The sequence below is a fragment of the Melospiza melodia genome, chromosome 8, assembly GCF_035770615.1.
Source record: "Melospiza melodia melodia isolate bMelMel2 chromosome 8, bMelMel2.pri, whole genome shotgun sequence".
NCBI classification, from domain to species: Eukaryota; Metazoa; Chordata; class Aves; order Passeriformes; family Passerellidae; genus Melospiza; species Melospiza melodia.
Window position 1 is genome coordinate 16,235,650 of NC_086201.1, and position 16,694 is coordinate 16,252,343.

A 16,694-nucleotide genomic window follows, 5' to 3' on the forward strand; every position below is an offset into this window, starting at 1 on the left:
GCCGTCATCCTCCTGAATTCAGTCAACATCTATCAGAAACAAAGACGTCAAACAAAACATATTAGGCTTCAGTACTCTCTTGTGAAGTTTTGGCCTCCAGCCAGAATATTTTGTTATTTTCTGTATAAGCTTTATTTTTCTTTCCCTGACCAGCAGTTAGGATGGATCAAAAGAGTGACTGCTTAAAAATACAATCATAAAAACAATAAACACTGGCCCTGACATAGCACTGTGCACCTTTGGTTAAGCTCTGCATCTGTACTGGATGTCCTTATATTTGGGAATGCGCTCCAGTGTGAGGTTTTTAGCTTTTTTCAGCATCCCATGAATGTTCCTCTGTCCCCAGAGGGAGACAGAAAACCTCCAGGCTGTGTTAGGGCGCTGTTAAAATATCTTTTCCAGAAAGACTGAAGAATGTGCACATAGGAAATAATTTTCTTCATTTTGCTGTTGTTGTCTAAATGGATTAAATGTATCAAATTTCATAAAGGAAATTTTTAAATGATTTTATGATTCTGGTTGAACTGGGGTCAACCATTCCTGCCCTTTCTCATAGCTTATGGCTTTGCTTTAAGCATCGTGGGCTTTGCAGTGTATCCCACAGCCCTTGAACCAGATTTGGACACAGATCTACTTCAGCAGTTCCACATGGAGCTAGGAGCAGATATTTGAAAGCCTGCCAAAAGCTGTCCTGTCAGTCAGTCAGATCTCAGTGCTTTGAACCAGGCAGTGGCTGTGCAGGAAGTTGATGTTTCCACTACCATGTTGCACAAGAGGAAGAAAGGGGAGTTTGTGACATTGCTCCCTCCTGCATAGCAGGGGGGGCTGCTGCTTGTCCCCACAGGCTGTCCCCACCTGGGTCCAGTTCCAGACCCACTGAGGCAACGAGACCACTCAAAGGTGCATCACAGAAACGTCCTCAAAGTGCAGCCCAAGTAAAGAGATCATCAGGCATCCCATTGTCAGGGCCTGTGACTTCAAGGGCTAAAAACAAACAAACAAACAAACAAACAAACACCCAAAATTAATGTCAAAGAACCAAAAGGAAAAAAAGTTTTCAATTTTTGCATATATCTTTCTATTTTTGTGCTCTTTATGTAACGATTCTGGACCTTCACATCCTTTACCCTAGATCTGGATTTTAGGTACCCAGGACAAGTTGGGTGCCTGTGCCCCATTGGCTGATGTAATAGATGAATTGGATGATTCAGCTCCACTAATTTTGAAACAACTTCTTCTGTCTGGAGGGAAAACACAAATTTAAGTGGAGCTGTTTCTTATGTCCCAGTTGCAAAGAATTTGTGCCCAGAGATCCTGCATTCTGGCTGTTGAATACTTGTGTGGGTCAGAAAGCTGGAAGAGAGGTTTGGGCTAGAAGGCAGTGGGATGATGCATCAGCTGTCCCACAAACATATACAAACCAACATTTTCAGGTCAGGTTTACTCATCTTTACCCAGGGTGACCTGAAAGAGCCATCCAGCAGTGCTGTGAACCAAATACCCAGCAGCTGTGGTGGATTGATTTGCTTATTTCCAAATCACAGTTATTGAATGTAACAGTGCACACTGACCCTACCACTTGCACTGGCTGCTTATTCTCAGCCCAGCTATCCCCACAGTTACCTACCAAGTATTTCCTGCTGCTGTTCAGTCACTTCTCTTTCTAGTCTCACCAAATAGCAGAAATAACTGTTCCCTGTTCTCTTTATACTTTTGCTTTCACCAGTGAACAGCTCCTCCTTTCATCTTTCCTTCCATGAGGGTTTGCTTTGTGCTACATCAGAGCGAGTGATTGAACAACCTGCAAGAGCAGCTGAGACTCATCCAACTTCACCTTTACATTCTTTCAATCAGACAAGAATTAAGCAAATTTACATATACATAGCAATGAAAGACCATATCCTCAACCCAGACATGATTCTGGAGGGTTGGGGGGGGTGGATGGTCAAGGACAAGATGAAGAAAAGAGCCCACATTGGTTTTCTTCCTTCTTCCATAACTCAGCTACACCCAGATGCCCTGACATGTGGTGTGTCTGTTCCAGAGGTGCCATGTCAGTGGGACAGGTACTGCAGGAGCCTGCAGGGATAAAGGCTCCATCAGCTGTGTTCCTGGATATGGTGAGAGGGGAACAGCCACTCTGATATTTATAATACAAATATTTTAAAGGGTAAAGTAGCCATTGTTTCTGTAGGTATTCTAAATATCTGTTCTTTCCAGATAGAAGGCCTCACAGTTCTAATGCATTTCCACATTTAACTGAATGGTAGCTCATGTCTCTTATAGCCATGATGTATCCCATATGTATAATTCCATCTTTAGGATGTGCTTTTGAAACAATAATTAAAGTAATTCAATTTGCCCCTCAACACAATCTTCATCCCACAAGACTAACAGGGCATGATATACAGCAGCAGAAATTTTACCTTCTTACCTTTTCAGAAAGAATCCTTCTGATGTTCTTGAATATTAAACACCAGAAATATCATGCCTAGGTCGTGTGATCCTTTAGATAGTTGTCACATTTCAGGTATGTAACAGGTAAGCCTGCTAGCATGAAGAGTAACTTACCAAAAGAAACTAATTCAGATGAAGCAGATTTGGATTGGGACCACAACAAATGAAGCCTTACATGACTTAGAATATTGTTTTACTATGTTTTAAAAGTCTGTGTACTTCAGCTCATTGGCAATGTCCAATGTTAGGGATTCTGCTTGCATACCTCAATGAACCTGGAAGCATCAAGCTCTGAGATGATATCCCAAATCCAGCGTCAGTGAAGCAACACAGCCCAAAGTTGCTGATGAGGTGGAGTCTGTCTGTCCTCAGCTTTGTGGGGACTTTCCAGGGCCTTCTCATCTACAATGCACACAAGGTTTATGGCAGAAATAAGTGGCAAAGCAGATTTAATCAGGTTATGGCTGGGATCAAAGGCCTGAGATCACACTTTAGAACAAATGACCTGAATAAATAGCTGCAGAAGAGGATTTGATGGGATAATTTTCAGCGTTCACTTAAAAAAAAAAAGGATTTTTTGGTACAAAATAAATGGAAAATTTTACTTTCTAAAGATGAGCATCCATCTAGAAAAATCTGAAAAGATACAGGGATGCTACTGTTCTTCTGTGTTTTCTGAGACACTGACCCAGCTATTGCATTCTCCTGGTGCACACGGTGGTGTTGGACACCCTTCATGCACCCAGTGACAATCACCACTGCTGCTGGCCATCCACCTCTGTAGGCAGCAGGTTGTTAGTTTTGTGCCTTTCTGTGCATGGTTCAGAAAGACAGGCTTCCCTATTTTCCTTTGCTAGCATGCAGAGGAGAGAAACTTTTGGCCCACTCTGTATTTCAAAATTTATTTTGTATCTAAAAGTTTAGCTGTTGTGCTCACTAAAAGAAAATGTTTTCAAGCGTTTTTTTTTTCTGAGAATCACAGCAGAAATTTTGTCTCTAGGCTAAGGTTAAGAAAAAGGTAGGATAAGGTAGCAGAAGTACTTTTTCTGTTTCCTAGCTATGCACTTTTGGGAACAATTGAAGTTGAGAATCACTTCCATGCATAAATAAAATGGATATAGAAAGGAATCAGGAACTCTTATGCTTTGGGCAACTTAGAGAATAAATTGGGAGAAGAAGAAAATACTACTTTCAACAGTGCTGTGAAATGATTACTTATGTAGTCATTGCTATTTCTTAATTTTTCATATCCCCTGAAAAGTAGTAAGCAAATGCCTGTACTGATAAAATACTAAAATAAATCCAGAGAGATACATGGCTGAAGCATTTTCAGTAAGTGGCCTTTCCATGAAAGGCGTGAGAATCAAAACATAATACAAAGATGTCCCTATTTATTAAGGAACCCGACAGGATTTTCACTTTACTCACCATAGAAATAAAAAGCCCCCACACCAATGTAAGGACTTGCATTTTCCCTTTCCAAGCACTTCGATGCATCCCATTAAAGTGGCTGAGAAGAAACACTGAGACTCGGAAAGCTGTCTAAACACAGCTCTGTAACATTGTGGCCGGGGTTCAGAACTCACACCGTTGTTTGCTGTCCTGTGACTGGGAAGCTTTGCTGCTTGTTTAACTAAACTTCTAAAGGATCCAGAGCAGATCCCTGCGCTATTTTCACTTGCACAGCTCGTTTTGTCAGCTCTGTGTGTACCACTACCATCTACTGGCCAAACCGAGACTGACTGTGTTTCCAAGCGCCACGATCCATCTTAAATCATTCCATCTCAGAGCAGCAAGGACCTTCCGCCTGTGGGTTTGTTCCTGATGGTTACTCACACATCTGCAGCAGGGCTGCACCAGACTGCAGGATATCACTGCTGGCCTGCAGAGGTTTAAAATCAACATTCCACCCATTGCCAAAGGAAATATTATAGCCCAAGTAGAGGCCTCTATTTTTTGTGGATTTGTTTTTTGGTGGGTTTTTTGTTGGTTTTTTTTTTTTTTTTTTTTTTTTTTTTTGAGCTGAGGATTTAGAGCCCAGTTGCTGACTGTGTGCAATTTAGCTTTTAACCAAGCAAATGCCCTGGAGGAAGAGTATGCCATGGTTTTCATTACAGTGGGTTTATTATTACAAGAGACGGAGGATGCGTGTTGCTACACTGAGGGAGGTAACATGAAGAAAAAAAAAACGCAGGGGGTTAAATTAAATGGGAATTTGTGCAATGGAAACCAGAGCTTTTCAACTGTCAACAGAGCACGCAAACCCACTATTTTTTCCCTATGGTCCCTCTGGACTGTACAGCACAAATTTCAAACAGCCCGTGGCTCCTTGGTCATGCCCCAGCTACAAAAGTGTGTGTGTGCAAAGGCAGCAGAGGCAGGAGAGTGGGAGGGAGGGGGATCCCTGCACAAGGAAGGGCAGTGCCCAGGACAGGCACGGCCAGAAAGGACTTTGCTGAGAAGTCATGCTGCCCACTTAAAACCTTGTGCCACAACCACCCTTTGCTGTGTCCTGCCATGCTGGGCATCACCAGCATACAAATGTTCCCATCACAGACTTATGTCTACCTGGGATATTGCAGCTGCACTGAACATCTCTTTTCCTTAGAGACATGCTGCAAGGATTGCTTAAGGGACCAGGAGGTAAATTTTCTCCTGGAATGGCATCTGCAAAGAAAAGCAGATGGAGATTTGACGAACTCCAATATCTGACAGAGAAGTTTGACCTGAACGTACCTCTCTCTGGTGGGGGTACTCTTCGATCACCCAAAAGAGATGTGGTATGAAACGATGCAACATTTCTCTTTGGGTAAGAACACTGAAAGAAGCTAACACGGCAAAAAACCTGCAACATTCACTGGCCTGTTGAGGCCCTGTTGAACCCAGTCCTTGGACACAAAAAGCATGTTGGTGCAATCCATGCAAGCTGCTGTGCTTCAATCCATATATCCCTACCTAATCTGTGGAGGATACAAATAGACTCCCACACAACACACCCTCCACAATTCAGCAGGAAAATTCCTGCAGCTCACCAATGGTGGCCTCAGCTCACTACTGCAGGGAACAGGCAGTAGGCTGGGAGAATATCTATAAATTAATGCCATGATTCCATCCACCATCCTTACTGTTGGTGCTCTGGCTCCCACCTCCTTCCAGCACCTCTTACACACACGTTCTGGGGCATCCTCATCCATGCCCTGGGAAATGCTCAGACCACCCTGAGTGTGGAGATGGTGGGCAGTGCCCAGGTCTAGTCTGAAAGGAGGCTGGAGCCAGCTGTCCTCATGCAGGATGAGCCAGGGCAAAGCCTGGGCACTGCTCTCATGAGACACTAGAGCCTCTCTTCTTAGTCAAGCTGGGGAGAGATTCAAGACAAATTACAGCACGGACAACTGTCAGACATGCTTTAATTTTCCAGTTGAAATAATACAGTGAATCTCATGGCCAATGTCATCAAGGACACCAACAAAACCTCAGTCACCACACACTCTGATCAGGGACAGTATAAGAGACCTCTGATTAAGGGAAAACAATTGAAAGCCATTGATAACAAAGTCCAGTAGGAAGACTAGAAAGCAATCACTGATTACATTTTTGAGTGAATAATATTTGCAGTTATAAAAAAGTTAAGTGATGAAAGATTTAAAAATAAATATCCAAGGATCTGTTCCTTCAAAACCACTTCAAAGTAGGAAGAAAACACTGTTTCAACTTTTTTCTTTAATACAAGTTCATCTACATCAATGTTAATCAACAATCACTACTTTGAGGTTAGGTTTATTGATTATGCCATTACCCTTCAGGTATATTTTAAGGAATAAAACATACCTCAAGGAAAATTGATAAAACATCTATGTCAAGTTTTGTGAAAAAATACAACTTAATTAACCACATCAAAATCTGACCAGAGTCTGTATAACTATCAAGAGCATTGCAGCCCAATAAACACATGTCCCCAGAGATGGCACAGCTTAGTCCTGCAAGCAAAAACCACCCTGCAAGCCACTCTGCTTGCTGCACTGTAAGAAGGCAGATTTACACACTTCTCAGTGAATGTGATGGAGGGGGTTTACTGTTTTAAGTTCCTCCAGCTGTAGTTTGAATAGGTGAAACAGTTATGGGGAAAGAAGAATTCATAAGCTTTTTTTCTTTTTCTTTTGGTGGTAAAAAGCTATCACAGGTAATACATATAAACAACAGATTAGCTGGCAATTGTACTTAAAAGTTGCAGTCCATAAACTCTAATAATGGACTGCAAATAAAAACAATAGATAAATCTAGAGGACGAAACCAAAACTTAAAAATATTACTCAAGACTAATGTATGGGGTCAAACTGCTAGATAGAATGTACACAGAAAAGCTATTTATATTTTATATGATAGAAAAATTTGAGATTAAGAACTTGTGATAGTTACAACCTTAGAAGTCATCAAAAAGAGTAAACCAATTCTGCAAACCAGCACAGAAATATTTTATGTATGAAATAATTTTTAAAAATAGCCCTACATATAATTATGGCATGAACAGGCAATTTTTGGCCATGCGAAATCTAGGTTAAAGGCATTCATACATTCCTGTGCATGTGCACAAATATTGTGTAAAAATATTTCATTTGGTCTTAGCTGCTTGTTTTAGTCTGAGGAACATACCTCCATCTCAGGGCTCTTGCAAAACTTTTAGAATGAGTCACCTTAAAACAAGGAAACTGAGAAATAGAACAACAAATGCAGCCCTTTGCAGCAGTTTTTAGAGATGGAGGAAATGACACTAAATCCATTGTGAAGTAACCATCGCTATGCATTTGTTTTTCCACCCTGCAATAAAAATAAAAAATAAAAAAGCTCCCAGGTGTTTTCAGAGAGTGTATGGAGGACTGGTTGGATTGGTGGAAATCCCAAGGAGAGTAAACATTTCTGTCCTGGGCTGCTGGAACTGAGATAGAAAAGAGACCTGAGCTGGCTCCTTCACAATCATCAACAGAGCAAGGGGTCAGCAAAATTCATCTTCTTCCTTAGCACCTTGGTATGAACACTGAAAGGGAAAGTGTCTGCTACACAGGCACAGAGGACTAGCACCCTTGGGGAGCAGCAGTGTGGCTCCCCCACATGTCACCCCTAGCTTTGGAGAGCAGGGTCTCAGCAGTGTGTCCATGAATAGTGCTCACAGGAACACTGCAGGTGAACAGTAAGGTCATTTGCTCCATACCTTCAGAAAGATTTATAACAGGGGTTTTTCTTCAAACAGATATTGCCCAAAAATATTTTTAATGAAGGCTGATGGGATTCCATGTCTGAAATAATCTAGGTGAGAGATGAAATAGCTAAATCTTGAATAGGATGCTGGATGCATCTCTAATTAATATAATAAGTTCAGAATGATGAGGCCATTATATCTTAGACTAATTTATTTTATAACATGGACTAGGCATCACAAGACAAACTACCAAAACTCTGGCAGTCCCAAGTCAAGAGTGACTTAATCTCCCCGCAAGCTTGGAAATCATTGTGGCAAGAATCTATTGTCTGAAAAATAACTGTTCATTTTGCAGAAAAAAAGTCTTCCCCATAATCCTTGGAATATATTTCAGAGTTCCTAAATTCAAGGCCAAACTTTAACGCTAGCTCATAAGCAGGTTCTGCAAAATATAAAAACAAAACACAAAGGCCCAAACATTCCCAAAGGAAAAAGTTGCATGAAAATGTTCACTGCTCTGGGACCTTAAGCATTTCTGCTCCAAGTGAGTGGTTGGAACTTTATGGTCTGTGAGTATTTTCAATTCCTGTCTTGTCTCAGAGAAGAACATTTCTCCATGGCTCTGCCTTGCATCCTCACCTCATCCTGCCACAGAGCAAAAGCTCTCCAGGGTAGGGAGCTCCTCCAGCATTGATAGTGACGGCCAGGAGGGTTCCTCAGGATATGGGCTCTCCAAGAATGAGAAAACCACTGTAGGTTGTGAAGTTTCACATGGAAGACAAGACCACTTGCTACTTCTGACCAATCAATTGTTTTCACTTCTCTCAAAGTCAGAAATGAGGATGCTTTCTTCCAGACCAGGACTATCAGCATTAATCTGTGGCAAATAGGCGTTTCTGACCCACAGTATCCTGCGGAAGAGTTGGTTGTTCTCTTTGTGCAGGCACCACAGGAAAATGGAAATGGCAGCCAACATCACCAATGTCACAAGAACAGCCAGAGCTACAAGCCCACTGTATGATGCTGAAAGGGAAGAACAGAAACTGCTATTAAGTAAATATATTTAGAATAATAAGGAATTTGAAATATAAACATATAGCTCTTTTAAGGAAAACATTACTACTCCTTATGTCACATATTTCAAATTACAAGTTTAACAGTGAAAAAATATTGTCTCACAAAATATCAGCTCAAAATGTGTATGATTCCTTATTTTAAAAAGTACAGAATTTACCTTTTTCAGAGGATTCTGTTGCATCAATATCTGAAATAAAAATCAGAACAGTCACAAAATGACCCACCAATGTTATTATGCATATTCATTTTAAATAACATACTAGATTATGTTTAACTTGGCCAATTGGAATAACATTGACATGAACCAAATTAAACAAAGAACAGACTATTTTTGTTGGTTTTAGGTAGATTGTCTTCTCAGTATCCATTTTAAAATCCCTTTAATATGGTGGAATATATTAATTGGCATTAGTGCAAGGATGAGCAGCAGTATTTACCCACTTTTTAAAGCACAAATTCATGGACAGAGCCATGCAGAGGCAGATCAGCCTGGTTAGAGGGTCCTGCAGTGACTGAGGGATTTGGTGTGGGCTCTGGAATCTCCTGAGCTCTCTCACAGACCCACATTCCTGCTGCTGTGGGGCCTGCACAGCTCTCCCAGGCTGGAGCTGCCCTCCCCACGGGGCTGTGGAGGTCACCCCGATGTCACAGGAAGGCTCCTGCAGCTGGCAGGGGCTGCCTGGGCTCCCCAAACAGAGGTCACCCCAGCTGCCTGGGGCTTTTAGAGGTATTTTTCTCCCCAATGTCAAGGGACAGGATTAATGACATGAAAATTGACACCAAGTAAGCAAGCAACAAGTAAAACAATGGTTATAAGGACAGAATTGCCTTCTCTTATGGAAGCACATACCTGCATCCATTTTACATACAAAACCCTTTTTTTCTCTGCATGGAGATAATTGCCAGACTCCATCTGTGGTCCTCAAGCTGATGCAGAAATTTCCTTTGAGAGTATCAAATTCAGGTTCTCTGATGCCCCAGTTGGAATAATTTAAAGGAGAACCATCAAACCAGGAGATTGTCTCATCTATGGGTAGAAGTCAAAAATTATTACAAAATAGAATAGTATTTTGATAAATATTTCTTTTTCAGTCAGATTTACCCTCACAACATGAAAAATACAGTATTACAGAATACCAGGATTTTGTCTGTTTGGCCACTGTATTACTTTCTTCTCTTGAAGGATTTAAAAATCATTCTATGTAGCTAACACAGAAGACAGTCTGCAGTGTATCTTTAAGAAGGAAAAGAAGGCATTTACATGCATGTATGCATATCAGAATACTGGTAACTATTGCAGAAAGCCTCACTGTTTTTACTACATTATTAACAGGCACAAATCAACGAAAAAAATCTCAAAAGACTAAAGTGTTTTGAAAAATGGTTATTGAAAATGGTTTTTGGAAAATAACCAAAACCCAAACCAGGTTCTTACATGCAATTCTATTCTTCCCCAAACTTACTGTCTGTAACAAGCAGAATGTTCAACCAAACCATTTGTACAGAATAGCCAAAGCTGTGTAATTCTTCCAAAATGAAGGCATTTTCATCTTCATCTTGAATAGTCAGAAGATCTGATCCTTCACATTAAACACAGAACAAATTTTCAAGCAATCCATGCCATTAAAACATTGCACTTCAAAAAGTTAACATTATGAGTCTTAATTGAAGAGCTTGAAAAGTCTGGTTATACATTATAAGTTCTTAAATTTGTAATAATTGTGAAAATGCTCAAGCAGATACAAAACTGTTCTCACATAACTTTAAAACAAATTTGAAAGGAAAAATGTTCATATTATGTTTTATTGTAGAAACCAGTATTTTCACACAGAAAGGAACATTTTTTTGATGCATACCGCCTCCAATTTCATAGTTGGCTTATGAGCTCCACTAACATTATCTTGAATCAGAGAAAACATATGCCATGATTTCAGTCATTTCAGAAAATAAATATTGATTTAAGATATCACAATGACATTTGGTAGTTACAAAACAATCACTTACCTTGATTTTTGCAGACCTCATATGCTGTATCAAAACTCATGCCCTGAAGAACTGTGGAAAAGCTGTAGCAACTGTTTTTGAATTTGATCCAGGGTACAGTTTTTTCTGAACATAAGCCTTTATAGGCATTGAGTTTCTTTTCTGTGATAGAAGTAACAGCACAGCTTTATTGGCACAACAAAATACACATTAATATAACATTCCACACACTGTTTTGGAGTAATGCTAATAGCATGTTATTGTGTTATGCCTGTATTTTTTCAAAGTGAAAATCTAGCAGTTGCATACATTTGTATTAAATGAGTACAGCTGGTTTTACTTCTAATCAAAAAACCTTGCTGGATCACAACAGCAGGATCAGGACAATCTGATAGTGATGTGCATGAGCTAACCAGGGGCCCAGATGACAAACACCACTGAATGGGAACTATTTGAAGAATTGGATGCTGCCACAAGACCCTGGAGTCTGGCACTGAATGGAGTTCCATACCTGAATTCTGGATTTTACTGAACACCAGATGACTGACAGAGCATTACAGGAAATACAACTTATTTTAGGATACAGAAAAATATTCTCACCTTTACTAAAAAAAAAAATTGCACGGTCTTTGATGTGTTGATCAGTGAAGATATGATAAATTTTTCACTTTGCTCTAAATGCTTCCCTTCTCCCATCCCACAGTTAATTTCAGCAAAGTGGATTTATTGCCATTCAAGCTAGGTCATTAGCAATCCTATTTTTTCACAGATAATATAGTGTTCACTGAAGAGACAGAGTAGGTAATTTTCCTGTTTCTTTTCTATTATGAAAGTTCTCTTCCCATTCTCCTACAGATCAGACCTGATGGCCAATATTTTATTGGAAAAAAATGGTTTCACAAATAGGAAATACAGAGAAATACACTTCAGTTTTAAGTAATAGTCAGCCTTGCTTAACATTGCTTAACCTCTAACCAATGAACTTCCTTTCACATATTTCCACTGTCAGTACACACACTTGCAGATGCAAAGACTGAATATAAACCTTGAAAGACTTACTGGGTGGCACATGGCAAACTGCTCCTTGCAGAAGTTGTTCACAATTTGCACTTTTCCAGTGCCCTGAAGTATCAATGTAAACACAGCTGCCCAAGGCCTGGGACTCGTCGTCCTCCCAGGAGGTAAACAAAGACCTGGTCCCATCTGACCATTCAAAATTAAGCCCATTCTGCCAAAAAAAAAAGTCAGGTTATTTTTCTGATATAATTCAGCACAACACAAATTAATCTTCTTTTGGTAGCATCCTCACCAGAATTACAGAATGTCTTAATTTCCTAAAGGCCCAGCAAGGATGAAGAAAAGGCACAGCCAAGGATCCTCCCAACTCACTTTTGGGAGACTACAAACTACATCTAATTTTCTGTTTGCAGCAAGCAGTTATTTGGGCCATTGGGCTACTGTGAATGAAATAATGAAATTTCAATGTCAACATTACAAGATATGTTTTCCCCCATGTTTTTAAAAGTTATCTGTGGCTTTTAGTTTTCAGTAGTTGTTGTATCAAACTGGCTGTCACTTACATGTTATGTTAAAAGAAAAAACTTACATGTTATGTTAAAAGAAAAAAAAAATAGAAAGTTTAAGGCTCAAATTTTCCAGAGTTTCATCTCTAGATGCAAACTTTCTGTGACTTCAAATCAATGCCACAGCTCACTAGTTTGTTACTGGAAAATCTCCTTTGCAGCATCCCACTGACAGCCGGGAGCCTCCTACGTACGTTGGAAGTGAAGAGCCCGATCCAGTGGCTGTATCCCAGGCGGTTGATGATGATGGTGAGGAAGGCCTGGTGGTACTGGTCTGTAATGCTCACCAGCTCTGCACTGTTTGCCATGCAGGCTTGCAATGCTGAAGACCATGTAAAATTCCCACTTATTAGTTTATACATTCTGTTTCCATATTCTAAAGTATCTGGCACAGGATACATATCGGATGCATTGATGAGATGTCTGGATGTGTCTGTTACAAACAGGAAAGAAAAAGAACTTATTTTTAAAACAGACAACTTGATCATAGCTGAGTAGCTTCTACAATAAACAGGACTATTGTTACAAACAAATTAAAAAATTGAAAACTCCTTGGTTTTAGGAAGGCATTGTGAAATTTAAAAAGAGAGCTCAGTTCAAATCCACTGCTGCTTTCTTTCATTTTAGTCTCCTTCAGAAAATAATTCAAAAAAGGGGAAATGGAATGCAGGCAGGATGGCAGAAGCAAAGCACCAGCTCATCTTTCCAGGAACTGACACATCTGTTTGGACACTTGAGCAAATTTAGCAGTTCACTACTGCCAGCAAGAGGCTGTCTCACTACTCCCTTCCCTGCTTCTCGGCTCTTCCTGCTGCAAATTCCTTGGTCTGGTGTTTGCCTGACCCTGCACAAACCTGACACAGTCTGTAAAAAACTGCAGAAAATGACAGTAATTAGAGGAAAATAAATTAAAAAAGCAGGAAGCAAAAATATATGGAAATTTTCTGCTGAATTAGCAAACTGAACTGTCTGATGGTTTGGGAAAGTGCCACGGGTGTCCCACTGGGGAGGGAGGATGGTCCACTTAACCCAGGAGCACTCTGCTGTGCATGGGGCAGTGCTGAGCTGCATTACGGCCAGGCCCATGGGCCACTCTCAGATCCACTGCCCTGCTGGGAAAATCTTCAATTATAACAAAAAGTGTCTGAACCTTGTGAATTCCTTTACCTTTAACCAACAGTGCTTAATGGGCAAGTGGTCATCTGACATATGAAGGTGTACCTTGACCAGCCCACATCCCTGGGATTCATTCCAAGAAAATAAACTTTTTTGGAGGGCTATGACCAAAAAAAGATAGTTAGAGGAATGGGATGTTCCCCAAATGGCCACCAGAGACCCTCAAAAGACCCCCACTCTAATGTAACATAATATAAGCTCCAAGAAGTAATTTAAATATGCAAAAGAATTCACAGAACATTTAGCATATATGTATGAGTTTGGGGAAATGTAATGAATATGTATAAGTTTCACAGATTTCAACTAGTCTGTTGGCTGGCTGCAGGGCATGGAATAGAGCAGATCTTCCCTGCACGCCTGGCACTGAAATAAAATAATCCAGCTTTCTAACACTGAAATAACAGTGTTGGAGAGTTTTATTCCTGACTTTCAGTGACACAGCTGAGAAAGGTGGGTAGGACCCTGAGCACCCACTGCAGCCCAAACCTTTGCCAGAATCCTGGCCACCATAAGACAACTGTTTTCTTTCCTGCCTTTCCACCCCTCCTCCATCTGTCTCAGGCAGCAGCAAGGGGTTAAAATACAAAAGCTTGGGATGTAACTGAAACAAGCCAGCAGGAAAGCACATATATTTATTTTTTCTGCACCAGGATCACTCCAGCCCTTCCCACAACTGTAGATCCCAATCAATGATGTAAAATCCAGCTATGAGTGACACGTAAGCCTGCCTAAAGCTGGTACTTGTTCTGCTTCCCAGCTGGCTGTGCCTCCCCTCCCAGGCAGCAGCAGCAGCAGCAGAGTGTTGTCTCTGCATTTTAGGGTTAAATGTAGAGGTGATAATACAATACAGAGCTGAGCCATACAAAACCACCCTGCAGTAGAGGCAGCTGCCAAGGAGACTCCCCGCAGGCTCAGATGCCAGCACTCCTTTCGCCCCAGGGTCACCAGTGTGCTGCTGCCCAGTTTGGGTGCTGTGTCCTGGCAGTGTCCTGCTGGCAGAGGGGCTGCCCTGGCACCTGGGATGGGGCCCCAGAGCTGCCCACAGCCCCCAGCCCAGAGACAGCACCAGAATGTGGCTTGGGGAAACACAACAAACCCTGTTCCTCGCCAACACTAACCCTGTTCCTCCCAAACACTTAATGCTTCCTGCAAGGGAACTTTATGGTACCAGAATTAGAGAAGTGTGGTACTAGAAAACAGAAGCCAAGCTCTATTCAATAAGCTTGATCCACAAGTCAGTCAGATCCACAATGTTCAGAAAAATTTGCTACAGTCTCTTCTGTATTTGCTACAGTCTCTTCTGATCTAACATTGCAAGTTACAACCCCCTACCCTAAATCATATTTTCATCAAAATCATCCTCCGTTTAGCCTTTTGTGGTTACTCTGCAGCCATGAGAGAAAATATGAAATTTCATCTCTATTTTCGATTCAAAGATACACTACAGAATGCTCAAAGGTAGGAGAAGTTAATAACAGAATGTTTTTTAGCAATTACTTCTACATCCCAGCTACTGATTTATTAAATAGTGTAGAGCTAATCTGTCTAAACATCAAACTGTCTTAGAAATCTTTTATGTTCCTTGTTTTAGAGACACTTACAAAAAGCTGCTTCTAGATAAAAACACAGTAAGACAAATTCCATATAGTAAGAAAAAAGAACAGAAGCAAAGCAAGACAAAACCTTACCCTGAGTCTTTTGGCAGACAAAACCATAATTTTTCTGGCAGTTTTCTAAGTACCATTTTCCCGTAAAATAAAAATTAGGGCTATTTGATACCAATGTACACAGGGGAAGTTGATCTTGAATGTTAAAATGCTGTCTCTGCAATCAACACAGAACCTTATATTAATTTAAATATACACCATGTAAAACAATACAGCATTACTAAATTAAATTTAAGAGAATTATCTCAAAGTCTCTATAACAAACATTGAGGTAGAACAATGAACAGTCCCATAAATACATTTGAAACAATAAACTCATAATTAAAAAGCCACAAGCTTTCAGTGAACAATCCAAAATGCTAACCCCAATTGGGACCAACATGTTGTAAAACAATGTATTAAAATAGGAAATTAATAATCTTGTTCCTCAACTTTGCTCAGACCAAGCATGTAATACTAACCACATTATTCCAAGTTTTCTGCTTAAAACCAGCTGCAAGAGAATGTGAGTAGAGCCACAAATTAAGTGAATGTCTGTCTCAACAGGGCCTTGTTTGCTACTTCTAGTTGTGCCTGTAAATCTGTACCCACAGTTCTTCGAAGCTGCAAAAATTAAGAGCAGCCTAAACTGCTGTAACAACTTTGGCCCTGTCTTATGGAAGTCATGACTTTTATGGATAAAACCAACTTCTCACTATCACAACCCCCTGAAAATACTCACATCCACTAGTTCAACTGGTGACCAGTTAGAATACATCTGAGGATTTTGATTCAACCATTTTTCATAATCGTCACTCTGGAAACCAATCCAAACACTCGTTTTCCACCCATATAGATTCATTGTTATGAAAGCTTCAAAATGAAAGAGAAACGAAATAAAATAGACCAGTAAGAATTTAGGGATAGATGAAGTCTCTTACAACACACTAAAGCATTGAAAAAAATAATTTCCAATCAATGATGTTACATAGTTACCAGAAAATAAGACTTGAGTGGCATTTCAGTATCATCTTACCATAAATTTAAATTGCTTAATTTAAATTGGGTTAGGATCTAGTCCATTAGCTAATAATACCAGTCCAACCACTATACAGTCCAGCTGAAGAAGCTTTTCCCAGTTTTAGCTGAAGATTTCTTAACTAGAGATAGCCAGTGAGAGTCCTCCCACATCCAAATAAGTGGTTTTACAAGTGTGTGTAAAATTCAACCACAGGTTTTTGTTCATATTTTCAAATATTTTCAAATTTGCTGGCATTTATTTCTCTGATAGTTCCAGCCTGGTGCTATACTACAGATAAGACTTTAAGTACTACTGAAAGACAAAAATGAGATAATAAGGTAGAAATTTTAACCTGCAAATTTTCAAATGGGTATTCCATTTTTGGGAGTATTTTTAAAACAAGGTAAGCACAAAAGAATTTGCAATTATTCCTTAAAATGTACCTGTCATATATCTCAGTGAACCTTTAAATTTTGGCAAGCTGAGAAACATTAATGTGTTTAAAGCAGTGGAACCATGGGAAAGAGCTGAACAATCTTCTTTCCTAAATCTGTATC

General features: G+C 40.1%; 1 protein-coding gene across 1 annotated transcript in view; it reads right to left on the bottom strand.

Moving 5' to 3' along the window:
• Positions 1-5,847: 5,847 nt before the first annotated feature.
• The window catches only part of PLA2R1 (phospholipase A2 receptor 1), a 35,773-nt gene continuing 24,926 nt past the window's right edge, over positions 5,848-16,694 (bottom strand). Inside the window, exons 22-30 of the mRNA XM_063161974.1 lie at positions 15,859-15,989; positions 15,159-15,294; positions 12,489-12,727; positions 11,771-11,939; positions 10,733-10,873; positions 10,192-10,308; positions 9,579-9,755; positions 8,886-8,915; positions 5,848-8,674 (exon numbers count right to left, since the gene is read on the bottom strand). Of these exons, the coding sequence (XP_063018044.1) occupies positions 8,457-8,674; positions 8,886-8,915; positions 9,579-9,755; positions 10,192-10,308; positions 10,733-10,873; positions 11,771-11,939; positions 12,489-12,727; positions 15,159-15,294; positions 15,859-15,989 (1,358 nt within the window). The 3' untranslated portion in view covers positions 5,848-8,456. The remainder of the gene's footprint in view (positions 8,675-8,885; positions 8,916-9,578; positions 9,756-10,191; positions 10,309-10,732; positions 10,874-11,770; positions 11,940-12,488; positions 12,728-15,158; positions 15,295-15,858; positions 15,990-16,694) is intronic.